The sequence below is a fragment of the Salvelinus namaycush genome, chromosome 41 (genome assembly GCF_016432855.1).
Source record: "Salvelinus namaycush isolate Seneca chromosome 41, SaNama_1.0, whole genome shotgun sequence".
In the NCBI taxonomy this organism is placed as follows: Eukaryota; Metazoa; Chordata; class Actinopteri; order Salmoniformes; family Salmonidae; genus Salvelinus; species Salvelinus namaycush.
Genome location: NC_052347.1, coordinates 20,482,567 through 20,499,224, shown reverse-complemented (window position 1 = coordinate 20,499,224; position 16,658 = coordinate 20,482,567). Strand labels below are relative to the sequence as shown.

The following is a 16,658-nucleotide window of genomic DNA, read 5'->3' as shown; positions in this document are numbered from 1 at the left end:
TGGTAATAACAGCAGGTCCTCATCCATCTGCATCGTGTAGGCCTACAGTGCTATCACATACAATATCACATCCTGGGGGAAAAGTGGGTTTATCTTTCCAGACTCACCCATTGTATATTATGTGAAGCGTATATATTTTTTTTTACCCAAATGTATTATAAGTATTAAATGTTTTGTTTTTAAAGTGATGATAAATGAACACTTGGGCGCCTCGTTAGGACTAACTTCGAAATACCACCTTAAATATCTCCTGTAGAGCTCTTGATTCTATCTCCAGTGGGTCACCTTAAAAGCGCACAACAACGCAAGCGTACAGCGAGGTTTCAATTTTTTTTCTCTAAAGCCGGACTCGGGCCGCGGATCGCAACAAGGTTGACGCACCGAGGCAAAAACGAACGAACGACCCCAACCAGGAGAATGTCTGAACCCATGTACCGCGATTGGATTTTGGACACTATTGACTCACTGCGGTCGCGAAAAGCCAGACCAGACCTTGAAAGAATTTGTCGAATGGTCCGGAGACGACATGGATCAGCGCCAGAACAAACCAGCGAGGAACTCGAGAAACTGATCCAAGAGCAAATAGTCTTGAAAGTTAACTACAAGGGCTCGATTTCCTATCGAAATGCAGCCAAAGTAGTCAGAAGAAGCAGGAAAAGGGATGATCACACGACCAAAATAACTGCCGTGGAAGAAGCTAACCACTCTGATTTGAGCAACGGGGACAGCGCGCTCGGTCCCATTGACCAGGATGAGACAGAGCATTTGGAGGTAACGCAAGGCAGCCTGTTTCAGTGACCCCGTGCCGTGACACACCGTCCATCTTCCCCAGAGAAGATAACAGACCCACGTCCTCACTATTATAATGAGTAGGCAGGCATATGGTGTAGCTGGGGGAATGGTGTTGTAGAGCGGGATTCTCTATTCAGGGAGGGGTGGCGTGATGAATGCAAGTGCACCGAAACAAACTGCCGCAGACGGGGAGCGGCTGTAGCTACCTCGCGCGACCGAGGTGAAAAATAGCCTACCAATAACAATGGAAGCTGCGCTTGCAATAATACAAAAAAGAGGTTGTGCGTAGAAGTGAGTTTGTCCGGGCGCTGTTTGCTCTACAGCTTTAATCGACAAAAAAACGTGCTCGATTGCCAGAATTGGCAACAACCACAGCCTAAAGCCGAAGGCTCTTTTCAAGCCCAAACTCAGCTTTTCAGTGAAGGGGGGCCGAAGCTAAAGTCATACCTCGGATGTGCGTGACGTGCTCGGGTTATTTCACTAAGGGGGTGACGGTCGATGTATTCATAAGTAACACGCCGTTAGATATGAAGCCACGTTATTTAATGGGTTTCACGAGCGTCTGTCGCAGGAAAAATTGACCCAAAGTCAAAGTAGCCCCACTGAAGGTATTGGTGCTATAGAGGGAGCTTCGTGGTTAGAATTGGTCACATCCGACTAGATTCGGGAGCGCTCTATCTGACTGAAGTGGGAAGTCTTTCGTGCGACTCCTCCATTGCGCACTTTTGTATTAAAATGGGAGAAAAGGGTGACGTTGTCCACGCTCTGTTCTTGTAGCGTATTATTTATCCACAAGAAAAAGTAGCAGATTGCGTCAAGTATTATTCTTTGTGCCAATATATCTCATTAAAACTATCTTTGACAGATCCAAAGAGCACATTCTGCATATCCCAATAATGGATCTCGTGATTAACCGTCAAAATATTTGTATGGTAGCTAGGCCTATTCTTCAATAAAATAACTTTAATGTCTGACTCAAGCGCCTCTGAGGTGTGGGGCGGGCTCTGCTGAGTTGAGCGCTCGTACTCGCGCCTCCGCTAGTTGTAGCTTTAGACCGCACACAGGCTGAAGAAGCTAATTTCTGCGTTTATATACAGTCATCGACGACAAAGCGAGTGCAATAAACCGTGTGCATATGTGAATAACACTTATAAACTTATATGTGGCCCATATTAAGCTATATTGGAATGAATAATTGTGGTTGGAATACCGAACACAATGTGGGCGAATAGCGCAGCTGTAGTTCCGAACAGAGTGAACATCCTGTGTGCTCAACGGGGACAAGGCCTCCAAAGGCAATTATTGTCGACAGCGGTCATATGAAGACTGGTTATTGCGACATCTGTATGAGCGTGGTTTTATGTCATGTCTCCTATAATCAGGAGTCGACTCGCGCTAATGCACACTGCGCTGAAACACATTTGCAACCCGCTGATTACAGTTTATGGCACGCTCGTGAGTTTCTCCTAGTTGTGTTCAAAATCGGCCAATGAATGTTTGTCTGACTGCTGCTCTAGCGAAAATAAGAAAATGTGTAGGTATCATGGCTCAGTTTACATGATAATCAGTTTAAATGAAATTATTTGAATAATGTTTATTTAAGTTAAGTAAAGAATGCAATTATACACTTCTATTCAATCATTAACTTACAGTACAAAGGGGGGGCACTCTCTCCCCAATAGTTCCCTCCCCCTCCAGTAGCCTGCTGTCCCTTCCCCCTCCCTTGCCTGAGTAGGCTATGTTGCTTCCCTTGCTGTACTTATCACTACAGCAGAGCTGTTGTCCTAGTTGATCTAAACGGGTCAATACTTCAGGATGTAGACTAGCCTATAGCTATTGTGCTGTCAATCAGATTGACACTCCCACTGTATTGTTAATTTATGAAAAATGATCTGAATTAATATTCTCTGTGGGTATTGAGAATATCAATTGTCCTTCTGTTACTCTCAAGCATGTTATTAGTACATTAGGCACCTGACTAATGTCACTGATGTAGTAACCAACTGATCTTTCTTTTTCACATTATAAAGTGGTGTGGATCATTTTGGGGGAGTATGATTAGAATGTTTTCACACACACAAAAAAAGCTCAACGGATGGGGAATCTTTTCAAATTCTTATGTTGCAATGGTTGTGTTCCAGAATGAGGTGCCAGTGTCAATGGAGACAGACAACACCATGGAAGAGGAGGAAGAACAGGAGGGGGCTGATGAAGATGGCCATGAGGGCTCCTCTCCCTCTCCTGGGGGTGAGGATGCTGTGCAGGGGGGGTCTGGTGCTGCCCACCCCTACTCTGCCCCCTGCTCCCCCAGCAGCTGTCGCCCTTGCCACAGCCCTGTGTCTGACCGCCCCTCTACCTGCAAGACCAGTAAGAGGTCCAGCCCTCTATCCCCCTCTAGTCCCCTGGCCCTCAGGCAGAATGACTGTGTGTGTGACTCTGCCTTCTGCCTTGCTGACCATGGACCCTCAGGGATGCAGAGAAACACAGGAACTGGTTAGTATGCTGTGTGTATAAGTGTAGCCGATGTGGAATGGCTAGCTAGTTAGCTGTACAGCCCAGTGGTGACATCACCCGCTCTGAGACCTAGAAGTAGCCTAGTTGTTTCCCTTGCTCTGCACTGGCCATGGTGTCTGTGGAGCAATGGGTAACAGCTTTGTGAGTCCATTGTGGTGTTGGGAACAGAAGATTGCTGGTTCAAGCTCAGTGAGGGACAGACATAATCTATCATGTTACACATGTTTTGGAGAAAACACTAACATATAATTGTGCTTGCTGTAGTATCTTAATGGTGGGTAGAGACCATGTTTTAGGAGTAGGTTTGCATTGTATTGACTAGCAATGAGTTACAGTATAGTGAGTGAGTAAGCATCCAATGCCAGGAGACAGTTTCAAGCTGATGTGTGTGTTTATGCCCATGTATGACTGGGCATCTCTCACTCCCCCTCTCCCCCGCTCCTCTCTTTCTTTCTTTCTTTCTTTCTTTCTTTCTTTCTTTCTTTCTTTCTTTCTTTATCTCCTCTTTCTCTTTATCTCCTCTTTCTCTCGCCCCCTATTTCTCTCCCCTCCCCCCCTTCTCTTTCTCTCCTTCAGGGGCTTTAAAGACAATAGTACAGCCACCGGGGACCTGTCCATGGGTTCAGAAGAGCTTGGTGAAGAGAGAGGATGGGGTGAGGATGGAGGAGAGTGGCCTCACTTCAGACCAACTGGTTCCTGACTGTGTGGATGAGACCATGAAGGGTTCTGACAGACAGCCCAAGACGTTGTCTTTTCCCTCTGACGACTGTGGGTTTTCTCCTCTATTCTATGTCCGTCTCTCATATTAGTTTCTCAATTTTCTATTTGCATCGTGTTCCCAGTGAGGATGTTTAGGATATCAGAGACACTGTGTTTACCGGCCACTGTATCTATTACAGGTGTTAAATACAAGAAGGGGATGGACATTGCCTCTTACGTGATGGCTCAAGACGATGTCAAGAACGATGTGAAAAACAGAGAAATGTGAGTCTCTTAATGTATTTGACAACAGCTTGTACCCAGGGGACACTCACTGCATCCTTGATAGAGCTTTGGCGCACTAAGTTCCTTATTACATGTTAGTTACACTGTTGTTAACCCTCCCACCCCAAAATACACCCCCCAGCCAACTACATTAATTTTTTTCAATTTAACCTTTGTTTAACTAGGCAAGTCAGTTAAGAACAAATTCTTATTTACAATGACGGCCTAGGAACAGTGGGTTAAATGCCTTGTTCAGGGACAGAACGACAGATTTTGACCTTGTCAGCTCGGTGATTCGATCTAGCAACCTTTCGGTTACTGGCCCAACGCTCTAACCACTAGGCTACCTGCCGCCCCATATACCTATCCCTTATCCCTCAACCACCACACCTTAAGTATACCTTTTCCTCCCCTCCTCCGCCGTTAACTCACTTCAATGTAGACATCATACAGACATAATCAATGTGCATCCATATCTCCAAGGGACACAAACAGCCTCAAATAGCACCTTCAAACGAAACAGCGTCAACAAAAGGACACATTTCTTATATTTTGTCTGCAGTGTCTCATGCTATCTCCCCCATCCTCTACCCCACAGCTCTGTGAAGAAGGAGACGCTGAGGCAGAACTTATTACTGTGGAGCGTGGCGGACGTGGCCACCTACATCTCTGCTGCAGGCTTTCCAGAGCAGGCTGTAGCTTTCAGAACACAGGTCAGTGCAGTCCCTCAAACTGCCACATGGGGGGTATCTGTACACTCAGAAAACCGCTCAGGCAGAGTCCCTGTCCAGAGACAGGCTCTACCTAGCCAGAGACAGCCCCCAGGCACTCCTGGAGATGTGAAAGTGTTGGGTATATTATAATCAATATGGTGAACAGTCCATGTAGCCTATCAGTAGGCAAGGTGAAGATTTGACCTTATTACATTACAGTGCCACCTATCCAATTCTTCTGTTTGAAGTGAAGTTCCTATGGGCTAGTGCAGTGCCACTTTAATGGCAGCCTGTGGGATGTCCACACAGACCCGTGGCCCCCGACCTCCTGTTGATTTCTAAAAGTGTCCATCTTGTAAAATGTATTTGAGTATCCCTGGGCTGGTGGTTGTTTCTTGACCTGGGTAAATGGCTTGTGCAAATAATAAGTTAAATGATATGAAAGCATACATGAAATATATACATGACATGTGCATTACTTTCATTAAAATATATGAAAGTGCTCATCCATAAACCAAAGCAACAGATCCTGTACCCCCTAGACTAGGAGGCATTTGCTTTGATGTAACTAGTTCACAACCCAATCCACATTTAGATGTTAGTTCAATCACTCCATCTGTTCTCCGCCCGCAACAGGAAATTGATGGAAAGTCCTTGCTCCTGATGCAGCGCAGTGACGTGTTAACTGGCCTGTCCATCAGACTTGGGCCCGCCCTAAAGATCTACGAGCGCCACGTGAAGATGCTGCAGAGGACCCACTTCCTGGATGAGGAGGATGATCTCTGACCACGGTTGGGGGGAACAGAACAACACACTCCTCTGAGGAGCAGATGTATTCATACAGTATACACACATACTGTGTTCACTGGATCTCTAGAACCTTCTGTAACCATTCAAGGAGGTTTGGGGAAAAGGACACTGTGGTCGTGACTTGGGCCTTGACAGTGATTATCAACATGTGTACGTGGGCTTCCATTCCACCTCTGTGTGGTACTGCTGTCACCTGACCCATTCTGGTGGTATTGCATTTATAGGATCCCTCTCTAAACTCATATAGGAATGTTAGGATCCTGCCTAAGGACGCTATAGAAGTCAAGTGGAGGTCTGCCTGTTCTGTAAGGGGAGGTCTGCCTGTTCTGTAAGGGGAGGTCTGCCTGTTCTGTAAGGGGAGGGCTGCCTGTTCTGTAAGGGGAGGGCTGCCTGTTCTGTAAGGGGAGGGCTGCCTGTTCTGTAAGGGGAGGGCTGCCTGTTCTGTAAGGGGAGGGCTGCCTGTTCTGTAAGGGGAGGGCTGCCTGTTCTGTAAGGGGAGGGCTGCCTGTTCTGTAAGGGGAGGGCTGCCTGTTCTGTAAGGGGAGGGCTGCCTGTTCTGTAAGGGGAGGGCTGCCTGTTCTGTAAGGGGAGGGCTGCCTGTTCTGTAAGGGGAGGGCTGCCTGTTCTGTAAGGGGAGGGCAGCCAGTGAGAAAGACTTTCTCTGCATTCCTCAGACTCTACACTTGGCTACCACTGGAGCCTACTTTAAAAGACTGGTTTCTGTGCTCCCTGAGTCAGTTCCACAAGAAAATAATAACATGTATACTTGGAATATCTGTTCCAGCAAATATGGTTCTTGCATTTCTTCATTGTTTACTCAGACAGTATTTTTTTAAAGACGTCATATGGTATCCTGCATTTATCTAGAAACTCAACGTTGTTTTTCTTTTATGATGACAATGTGAACTGATTTAATTTGAGAATGTACAGTATGAATTTGTTGATTCATCAAGGTCAGTGATGTTGTCAATCTCTCATTATACCAGCAAAGGAAATGGAGCTTAGTCTCCAGATGTTCTCATGGCTTCACCAGTACTGACCTAGGTTTTATTACTGTTGTTATCTGTTTCACTAACATTTTGAAATAGCAATATGTAGTACCTGCTAAACTAAGGCAACATAATATGTTATTTGTATGGTTGTCCTCTGCATTCCTCTTCCCTTCATTTATGTTCACGTCATTTCTAAACATTTTAGATTAATCTAATTTAATCTACTGTGGATGAACCTAGATTTCATCTACAAAATGAAAACCGTATGAAGCAGAATTCTAGTTGAAATGGGCTGGCAGACCAGATGTGACCAATGTTTCTGCCTGCTTCAGCTTGAGGAGAGAGAAACAGCTGAATTCTGTTCTTCTTCTTTTAAAGGGAAAATTAACCAACCCAAAAATTAACTTCAGAACTTTAGGAAGTGTCATTGTAGCACTAATACGTTTTCTTTGTTTACAACCTCAACACAGCAACATACAATTCCCCACGACATGGTAGACATCTTGATCAAATTCAACATTGTTGTTATCTGAGAGGATTACAATGAGGTCTCTTAATTTTGCCTTGTCGCTTCTGCTTTTGAAACAACGTCACATTCCATATTTCCATCTGTTACGTGTTTGATGTCACACTGTTAATTGCTATGTTGGCCCTGTTTCCAGTGGGGAAAATAAAGTTATTGTCTTTTCCACTCTCTTGTAGTGTGATATTTATTATCTCTTTGTATATAATAAGCGGTAAGACGAATATGTCAATGGGTTAGTGTTACTGGCTGAAACCCAACCATCACACAGTGTGAATGCTGTTAGATTAAATTGACTTGAAACAATGACACGTTCAATCTTGACTCAAACGACAAGCTATAACATGCAACAAATAATACAAAACCAAACAGAACAGTTTAGTCGACAGTTAAGTCACCACTTTAGTAAAACACGTGTATTTTTTTCCATTAATTTGTGCCTCCACACATTGACATGTACAGTAGATACCGGTAGTACACATTACATCAGATTAAGACTCATCTGCATTTAAGTCATCAAAAGGGGTTTTCAACTCCCCAAAACCAGTCACAGTGTAGTTGAACTATTCCAACGACTCCTTCCAACCTACCCAGTCAGAAGCACCAGCTGTATACTGCAGTGGGGCTGAAAGGGGTGAAGTTATGTGTGGGACCAGCCCCTCTCTGACTAAAGGATGAAGGGCAGTATAGGGGAGCGCAGGGTGGGGTAGTCACGGAACTCCTTGCGGTAGTTTCGGTGCTTTCCCCTGGCCCACACCGTCATCAGGACAAAGCCTACGATGGTGAAGAAAGCCACCGGCAAGCACTGGGTCATCACTGTGAAGCCCATCCACGACCCCAGCTGCAGAGGACCAGACACACTGTTACACACTCCTACATATTATACATGTAGTACCACAGGAGGCTGGTGAGAGGAGGACGGATTACAATAATGGCTGGAATGGACTAAATTGAATGGTATCAAACACAAGGAAACCATGTGTTGATCTGTTTGATACGTTCCATTTATTCCGTTCCAGCCATTACTATGAGCATGTCCTCCCCAATTAAGGTGGCACCAGCCACCTGTGTGCAGTACACACCAACTCATCACTGTAGTACTGTTACATCTCTTGATACCTATTGGCCAGAAGGTGGCAGCATCACTATATATCCAACCCCCAGGAGGGGAAGTGAAACACTGAATTTCAAAGTGTTTCCAGTTTAAAACGTGCAAATACAAATATTTCAATCAACTCACCATTCTTTACTAGAAAGCCTCACCTCGTATGTATAGTTGGGACAAGACACCAACGCGAAGATCCAGGTGAATGGATTCTTAGTTGGGTGTGGGATCTTCTTGACCTTCGAACCTGGGATAATATGAGAAAGAATGTAGAAAAAGAGGGTAACATGTAAAGGGTAACATGGGGGCTCCTGTAAAGCAGTGCTCGTCAATTAATCAGTCAATCAAATGTATTTATTAAAGCTCTTTTCACATCATCAGTTGTCACAAAGTATACAAATACCTAGCCTAAAACCCCAAAGTATACAAATACCTAGCCTAAAACCCCAAAGAGCAAGCAATGCAGAAGCACAGTGGCTAGGAAAAACTCCCTAGAAAGGAAGGAACCTAGGAACCTTGTGTGCTAACTTTCAAAGTACATATCTGATAATGGACTGCACTGCATGAATAAGATAAGCAAGAGCCTATAGGAGCTCACCTGGACATTTGAGGTTGCGTAGAGTGATGTTGATGGAGAAGTTGCCGACCTGACAGAACTGTGAGGATGAGGAAAACGTAATAACATGACAAAGGGCTCAATATGCCACAACTCTAACCAAAAACAAAAGAAAACCTGGTGACATTTCCTGGTGAAACTTTACATTAAGTTGCTCTTATACTTACCTAATAACAATGTGATAACTTTAGTAATGCCATTAAGATATTATTGTTACACTGCTGGGAATTCCGATCTAAATTGCACTGATGTTAATGACGTTATTATTGTGTAACCTCGTCCCCAGACTGAACGTGTCAGGTGGTGAGACTATTATTTGTGCCTAATGGGCCTACTGTGTAGCGTCAACTCCACTACAAAGAAACAACTCAATTACTATATTACAACATTAGGTATTAAACTAAATATATTCTTCATTACACTAACTAAAGCATACTTACTAAGAATATAATGAGTGCTGTCTTCACTTGCTGTTGCCCATAGTCTGTAAACACACAAGCAGGTGTGATGTATCATGGGAAAGGACATTGAAAGTCATTAGGGATTATGGAAAGATCCATCTGCATTCTGTAACATCCTGGCAACCAGCAGACAGAGTAGAGATGACCATCTGTATTTTGTAACATCCTGGCAACCAGCAGACAGATTAGAGATCACCATCTGTATTCTATAACATCCTGGCAACCAGCAGACAGAGTAGAGATGACCATCTGCATTCTGTAACATTCTGGCAACCAGCAGACATAGTAGAGATGACCATCTGTATTCTGTAACATCCTGGCAACCAGCAGACAGAGTAGAGATGACCATCTGCATTCTGTAACATTCTGGCAACCAGCAGACATAGTAGAGATGACCATCTGTATTCTGTAACATCCTGGCAACCAGCAGACAGAGTAGAGATGAGTGTGCATTAGATGGGTTAGATGTGAGTGACATCACCTCAGGGTAGACAGGACTTACAGGGCGGTGTATAGAGGGGGTGGTTGATGTAGTAGGCCATCCATGCTGCAAAACACCAGTAATAACTGCAGTTCTGGAAAAGAAGCAAGACCAGTTTTTGTACAAGTCATCAGAATAATAACACATTAATTAGAAAATATGTTTACCCCTGAGAATAAGTTTAAAAACGATGTCACATGAAAGTAAACCATTAAATAAAAGGGAAAAAAATACTGCTATTATAAGATATCATTGGATCAAACTGGATCACATATCCTCTTTAGAATCAGATTGGAGATTCCCTTATTCAATCTCCTCACCTTGAAGATGTTTCTCAGTGGCATGGTACCATGGGAGATTCGGTGGATGAACAGCGTCTCAAGGATTCTCTTCACATAGTGGAAGGAGTGACACATGCAGGCCAAACTGCAGCAGGAGGGGAAAAGTGATCATAGTATAGATTACGTCTTATTATCATCACATATTTAGCTTTGATTACTACATCATTCACTCACTGGTCTCTATGACAGTCCGAGATGGCTGTCATGCTTCTCTGATGCAGCACACACATTATCTTCACTGTCAACACCATCACCGGTCAACCAGACCTAATTATGTCACTGTAATCATCACTTGGAGAGTGTGAGGTACAGTGACAGAGATAGAATAGATCCTTGAAAATGCAGTAATTTGACACTCACTGTACAACCCAGTGCTTGCTGCTGCTAAAGTCATACTTTGGGGCATAGATGAAAGGCAGGCGGAAGTAGAACATCAAGTAGATGAGCAGTGGTCCGTAACACTCTGATAGGAAGACCTGAGAAGGGGGGAAGACATAAAGGTGAGACATGTAGGTGCTGATTGGATCGGTAGGTTGTACTAGCTTCATATTGCGTTCTGATTGACTGGATGGAAGTTTTATTATATTGCTTTTACCTATCCGATCATTTCAGATCTACCGGAGTGCCAAGGGAGGAGGGAAAGTAGATGATTTGTAATTGAGCATTAGAGAAAACAAGTGAGCATGTAACACAAGCATTCCCCTAGAGATATGGCAGCTTAGCTGACAGTCAGTTTGTGATGAAACAGATCTCTGAATCAACACCTCTGGCATGGGTCCAGGCCCAGCACGAGTGACTGATCGCTACTGTTGATCTCAGGCTGCAAGGAGTGGACCCCGCTACCCCCCAACACTGGCATCACCCTATTCCACTGGGGGTTCAGAGACAGGTGGATGAGGGGTGAGAGGATTGAGGATATGGAGCGTGGTTACAGCATGTGGTTGGTTGTGGAGAATGGTTGAGGAGGCTGTGGAAATGGAGGGTGAAAAGGAGGTCAGGTGGATAAACACCTGTGGGGGAAATAGGGCCATGAGATTATGTGTCCTAGGACAGAGGATACAGGAGCTAGGAGGTGATAGAAAACCGAACCAGAGGACAGTGAATCTATCTGTCAGTGTGGGTGTATATTTATATGCAAGGCTATAGTTGATTAATTGAGGGAGTGTGGCTGTGTATATTTAAATGCAGTATAGACATGTCAAGATATGCAGTATAATGTGTGTGTGTGGTGTGTGCGCGCGTTTGTGTGTGTGTGTGTGATTGTGCGCATGAGTGCATTCGTGTGTGTGTGTGCACTTGTGGGTGATTGAGTGTGTGTATTTGTGGGCATGCATATGTGCGTGCGTGCATTAACACGTGTGTGTGTGTGTGTGTTTGCATGTGCTTACAGTGCCCCAGGCGATCTGGGCCCCCAGGTCAGAGAAGTAGAAGCTGGCCGTGGTTCCAACAGGAAGTGTCTGCAAGACGTCCTCATCCTTCAGACACTTCCCCTCTGTGGAGCAAGACAGAGCACAATGCTGTAGTCAGCCATGACATTGTGGACCATTTCACAGAAGATAAGACCTTTATACGGTTTTGGTATAGCAATTTCTAGCACTCATTTGAGTCTGTGTAGGTAGTTGAGGCATCATGCATGGGAGGTGTGGGGCTTACTAGGATCCAGGCGTAAGGACTGTCTGGCTGGGTACCACTGGGGATCTGACAAGAAGACAGAAGTTAATTAAGCTTATAATAGCCTCCATTTCAAGGCTTCCTTCCAGTAGCCGAATGATTAACGAGACTTGGAAAGATGGCATTGCGAGACTAACCTCATAATTATCATGACATATTGTATATGGATCATACATATCTACACTCTTAGAAAAAAGCATTCCAGAAGGGTTCTTCGGCTGTCCCCATAGGAGAAACCTTTTGGGTTTCATCCATGTAGAACCCTCTGTGGAAAGGGTTCTACATGGAACCGAAACGGTTCTACTTGGAACCAAAATAGTTCTACCTGGAACTAACCGGGGTTCTTCAAAGGGTTCTCCTATGGGTACGGCCGAAGAACCCTTTTAGGTTCTAGAAAGCACCTTTTGTTCTAAGAGTGCAGAGCAGGGATGGACAGCTGTCCCCCCCTTTTGAAGGCCCTCGGAACAATTTTCCTCTCCACCCCATGACAAAATGAGTAGAATTGCATGAAATGAATTATACAATTGCAAAATCTTCTCACCGCCACATGGAAAAATGTGTATAATATCAGCGAACTTGCTTTAAAACTGCAACATTTCTGTTACGCCCCATGGTAAAATGTGTAGAATTGCAAAAATTAACTCTAAAACTTTAATATTTTCTCTCCGCTGTCAAGAGCAACTGCGGCCCCTCTTGATGAGTTCAGATTTTTTGTGGCCCCCACCCCCATCAAAGTTGCCCATCCCTGGTGTAGAGTAGATCATGTTACAAAAATGTTTTACATTTCATGTTGTTACATCACTGACTGAAAGTTGATCTGGATAAGAGCGTCCGCTAAATGACTACATTTTAACTGGACTTTGTCATATACTCACTTGATTTGTGGAACAAAGCCTTAATATCCAAAATAGTAGAAGTTGGCTCAACCTGTTCAGAAAGACAATCAATCATCCATAGGCAAACATACTGCTAGTGCTACTGCCATGGGTCTAATAAATGTATCCAAGATAGATTTATTGACTAAAATTTGATATTTGTTTTCAAGTTGTGAAATTAGTACCATACCACATACTGTACATGTTATAACACGAACATATTTATTCCCACTGCTAAGACAGCCAAGGCAAATTAAAGAAGCCTACAGTTACAGGAAACTATATCTGTTCTCATAATAAATATCTTGAAGAAATTGTGAGACTATGATGCAGCATTTCAACTGTAATTAATTATCATTGCAACACAAATGTTCACATTCATAAAAGCCACTAAACACATGGTCCTTGCTGTTGGCTTCAAGACACCCACTGGCTTCAGGACACTGAGTTGACACATAACTCATAACTCGCCCAGAAGATTCCTATAAGATCAGGGGGAATTTTCACCTCCTAACTGCAACACAACCTCTGTAGAATCAGCCATAGCGTCTGTGAACTGTAAATTAGCCGGCTGTCCGGTCAAAGGGATGACTCTGTAACTTCTTGAGCTAAAGCTAACAAGTGTCTTCTGACTTCAGACAGTATCATGGCTTTTACTAGGACTGTAATTAGACCTCAACTGATGATTTCAAACTTTTAAATGTAATTTTGCTCAGTGTACAGTATCAAATACAATATTGAATGTGCACAGTGACTGATGAGACACAGTGACACAGCCAGCCAGCCAGCCAGCCAGCCAGCCAGCCAGCCACACACACACACACACACACACACACACACACACACACACACACACACACACACACACACACACACACACACACACACACACACACACACACACACACACACACACTTACTTTGTCCAAGAGTAGTAGCTTCTCCTTTGTCTTTGCATCCACGATTTCTACCTCAAAGTAAACAATCCTTTTGGCCTTTTTGGGTGGTTTAGGTCTTGGTCTTGGGGCTGAACTTTTCTTTTCTTGCCCAGTTGCCTTCGCCTCTAAAGCCAGTGTATCCATGACTCCTTTTGAACTACGACCTCAATGTGCCTCCGCACTAAAATGAGGTCCCTCCAATGGTTTGCAAAAACCCAGTTAGTGTTCTCTACTTGTATCAGATTAGAAGCTGTAGTCTAACACTGGTATGTCCTCTGCGACTGTTTTTCTTACTATCTGTACCCTCCAAATAGCCTTCCAGAATGGGAAACGACTATGTCACCATAAACAGCCTTTTCCTGTGTGAGGGTGTGAGAAAGAGGTAAAGAGAGCAAGAGGGTGGGAGAGAGAGAGAGAGAGAGGTTGCCTGTGAGATGTTCATAGAATGAGAGGGGGTTAAACGTCAGTAACCCACCACCTTCTCACCTGAAGAGAGGCCTCCCACTAGTTACTGGACCCCCTCCACACCCACAAACGTACTGAAGGCGAAACCCGAGACGCCCAAGACATAATCCGTAGCGTGCACGTCGCAAGGCTAAATATAAGAAGCCCGATTTGCTCTGCTCTCTTCTGCAGTAGCTCAGTAACCTTGGTCAGCCACACACAACCCTACTCAGAAACAGATCCCTCTCTGCTCTCAGAAAAGCCAAGACACATCTCTGTTGAGCTCTGCTCCTCACTCAGTCACACTGTCTCACACTGACCCCCCTATAGGCCTTATCCATGTGGACAGCCAGGCCTCTGCATACCGACACTTGCCACTCCCCCAGGCCACCTGTGCCATTTTTTTTCTACCACTCTGACCTCGAGAACGAACAAAAACCAAAACAAACACATGTTTATTTTAGAGTGTGTGTATTCTCCCAATACCATGAACAAACATTAAGGCCTAATACTGTCCTATCATTTTCCAATGGAGTGAGAGCTGTCAGCTGTAGTGCTCTCAGAGCTGTGAGGTGCTGGCTGTCAGTTGGGGGGCTTGGAGATGTTGCCCAAGATATCCTTCAGACAGGGATCATGTCCTTCAGATTTGACTAAAAGGAGCATCTCAACACACACAGGCAGCAGATCTGTATTCTATATTTACAATCAGGTTAGGCCACCGAGCAACATACATCAGACAGGAGCACAAAGTGGTACAAGAACACAGTAAGCTTTTCTGATCTGCATGGATTAAGATGTTGTGATATATTAGCTGAGTAACTCAGCGGTCTAAGGCACGGCATCTCAGTGCTAGAGGCATCACTACAGACCCTGGTTCGATTTCAGGCTGTATCACAACCGGCCGTGATTGGGAGTCCCATAGGGTGGCACACAATTGGCCCAGCGTCATCCGGGTTAGGGTTTGGCCGGGGTAGGCTGTCATTGTAAATAAGAATTTGTTCTTAACTGACTTGCTTAGTTAAATAAAGGTTAAATAAAAACATTTTAAAAATCTGCTGTCATGTTAACAAGGATTTGTTCAAAGGGGGCTGCTGATTTTGTTGATTATGTGCAGAAAATCAGTCTCTGTGTTGGAGTGGACAGGAGTTAGAAAACCTGGACATGAGTTAGAAAACCTGGACAGGAGTTAGAAAACCTGGACAGGAGTTAGAAAACCTGGACAGGAGTTGGAAAAGCTGTCCTATCATGTTGCAGCCAGCAAATTCAATTGATTTAAACAAATGGCTCTCTCATAATCTCAATTTAACATCATGTTCAAGTTTGTTTTTTTGGACGTTGTGATTAGCAACAGATGTTATGGTACGGTGGGCTCGTATTATTAGCCTGGAATCCAAACTGATACTGGAGCATATCAGGTTATCATGCTATGGGGCTCTCCAGTGAAGCGTGAGAATAATGTTACAGTTTCCGTGATTTAAGAAGCTGCAATGCTGCCCCTCTGTGGTAGTCAGCGTTATTATCACTTTACTTTGCAAGTTATCTCTTCTTTATTTTTCAGAAGCCCTGACATGTAGTCATTTTAAAGCCAATATCTTTCCATATCATGAAAGATATGTAGGATATGTAAGATATGTAATTAGGCATTGCAAGAGTAACACTATTATATGATTCTACCGTGTGGCCATTTGATATGCAACATATCAATAGTCTTGTCACAATATGCATTCATTTTATTTTAGCTAATGAAATAATTTATAAAGCTTTGCCACAGATACCCACAATGTGATGAAATTATTATCTACATCAGTGATGGGCAACTTTAATTGGGGTGGGGGCCACAAAAAAATATGAACTCATCATGAGGGTCTACAGTGGCTCGCGGGTCTGTGTACCTACATCGTAACCCACACATGCAGTCAGAGTCGGCCCTACCCTTTTACCCGATACAATTGCAATCAGTGGGTCAGGCGGCGCCCTACTGTTCGATTCATATCGCGTGATTTCTGATGATTGTTCTCGATTATATCGACTGATTGGTTCTGTATGGGGTGACCCTTTTGGGGGCACTAAGAAAAATTTGGTTGGGCCGCTAGTTGTCCATCCCTGAACATGCAGTTTATCCCTTCTTATATGTGTAAGCAACTGCTGCCAGGGAGTGGGGCGTAAATCGTAGTTCTTGATTTTGACAAGGTTAGTGATATTCGGAATCCTTGGGACGTCCCTACCCTAACGCCAAGCATAACCCGTTGTCACGCCTGGTTCTCGACGAGGCTACCCTAACCCGAACTTTAACCATTCATACATTTCAACTTCAATGGGGTAGGGACGTCCCAAAGATCTTGAAAGCGCAGACCATTTTGAAAGCATGACGTAGAAAGGGGCGGAGATTTCAGTCAAT

General features: G+C 44.2%; 2 protein-coding genes across 2 annotated transcripts; one reads left to right on the top strand and one right to left on the bottom strand.

Moving 5' to 3' along the window:
* Positions 1-335: 335 nt before the first annotated feature.
* On the top strand, positions 336-7,496 carry LOC120034400 (atherin-like). Its single transcript, XM_038980936.1, has 6 exons — positions 336-771; positions 2,934-3,285; positions 3,883-4,074; positions 4,206-4,290; positions 4,889-5,003; positions 5,640-7,496. Exons 1-6 carry the CDS (start codon positions 418-420, stop codon positions 5,787-5,789), a joined length of 1,248 nt encoding a protein of 415 aa, XP_038836864.1. The 5' UTR covers positions 336-417; the 3' UTR covers positions 5,790-7,496.
* Positions 7,497-7,715: 219 nt separating this feature from the next.
* LOC120034433 (very-long-chain enoyl-CoA reductase-like) lies at positions 7,716-14,962 on the bottom strand. The gene is made up of 11 exons (XM_038980993.1): positions 13,799-14,962; positions 12,879-12,930; positions 11,986-12,030; positions 11,721-11,824; positions 10,693-10,808; positions 10,312-10,417; positions 10,013-10,085; positions 9,490-9,533; positions 9,032-9,089; positions 8,592-8,680; positions 7,716-8,169 (listed from the first exon to the last, which is right to left on the bottom strand). The coding sequence occupies exons 1-11, from the start codon at positions 13,958-13,960 to the stop codon at positions 7,996-7,998; spliced, it is 1,023 nt and encodes a 340-aa protein (XP_038836921.1). The 5' UTR covers positions 13,961-14,962; the 3' UTR covers positions 7,716-7,995.
* Between the last annotated feature and the right edge of the window lie 1,696 nt (positions 14,963-16,658).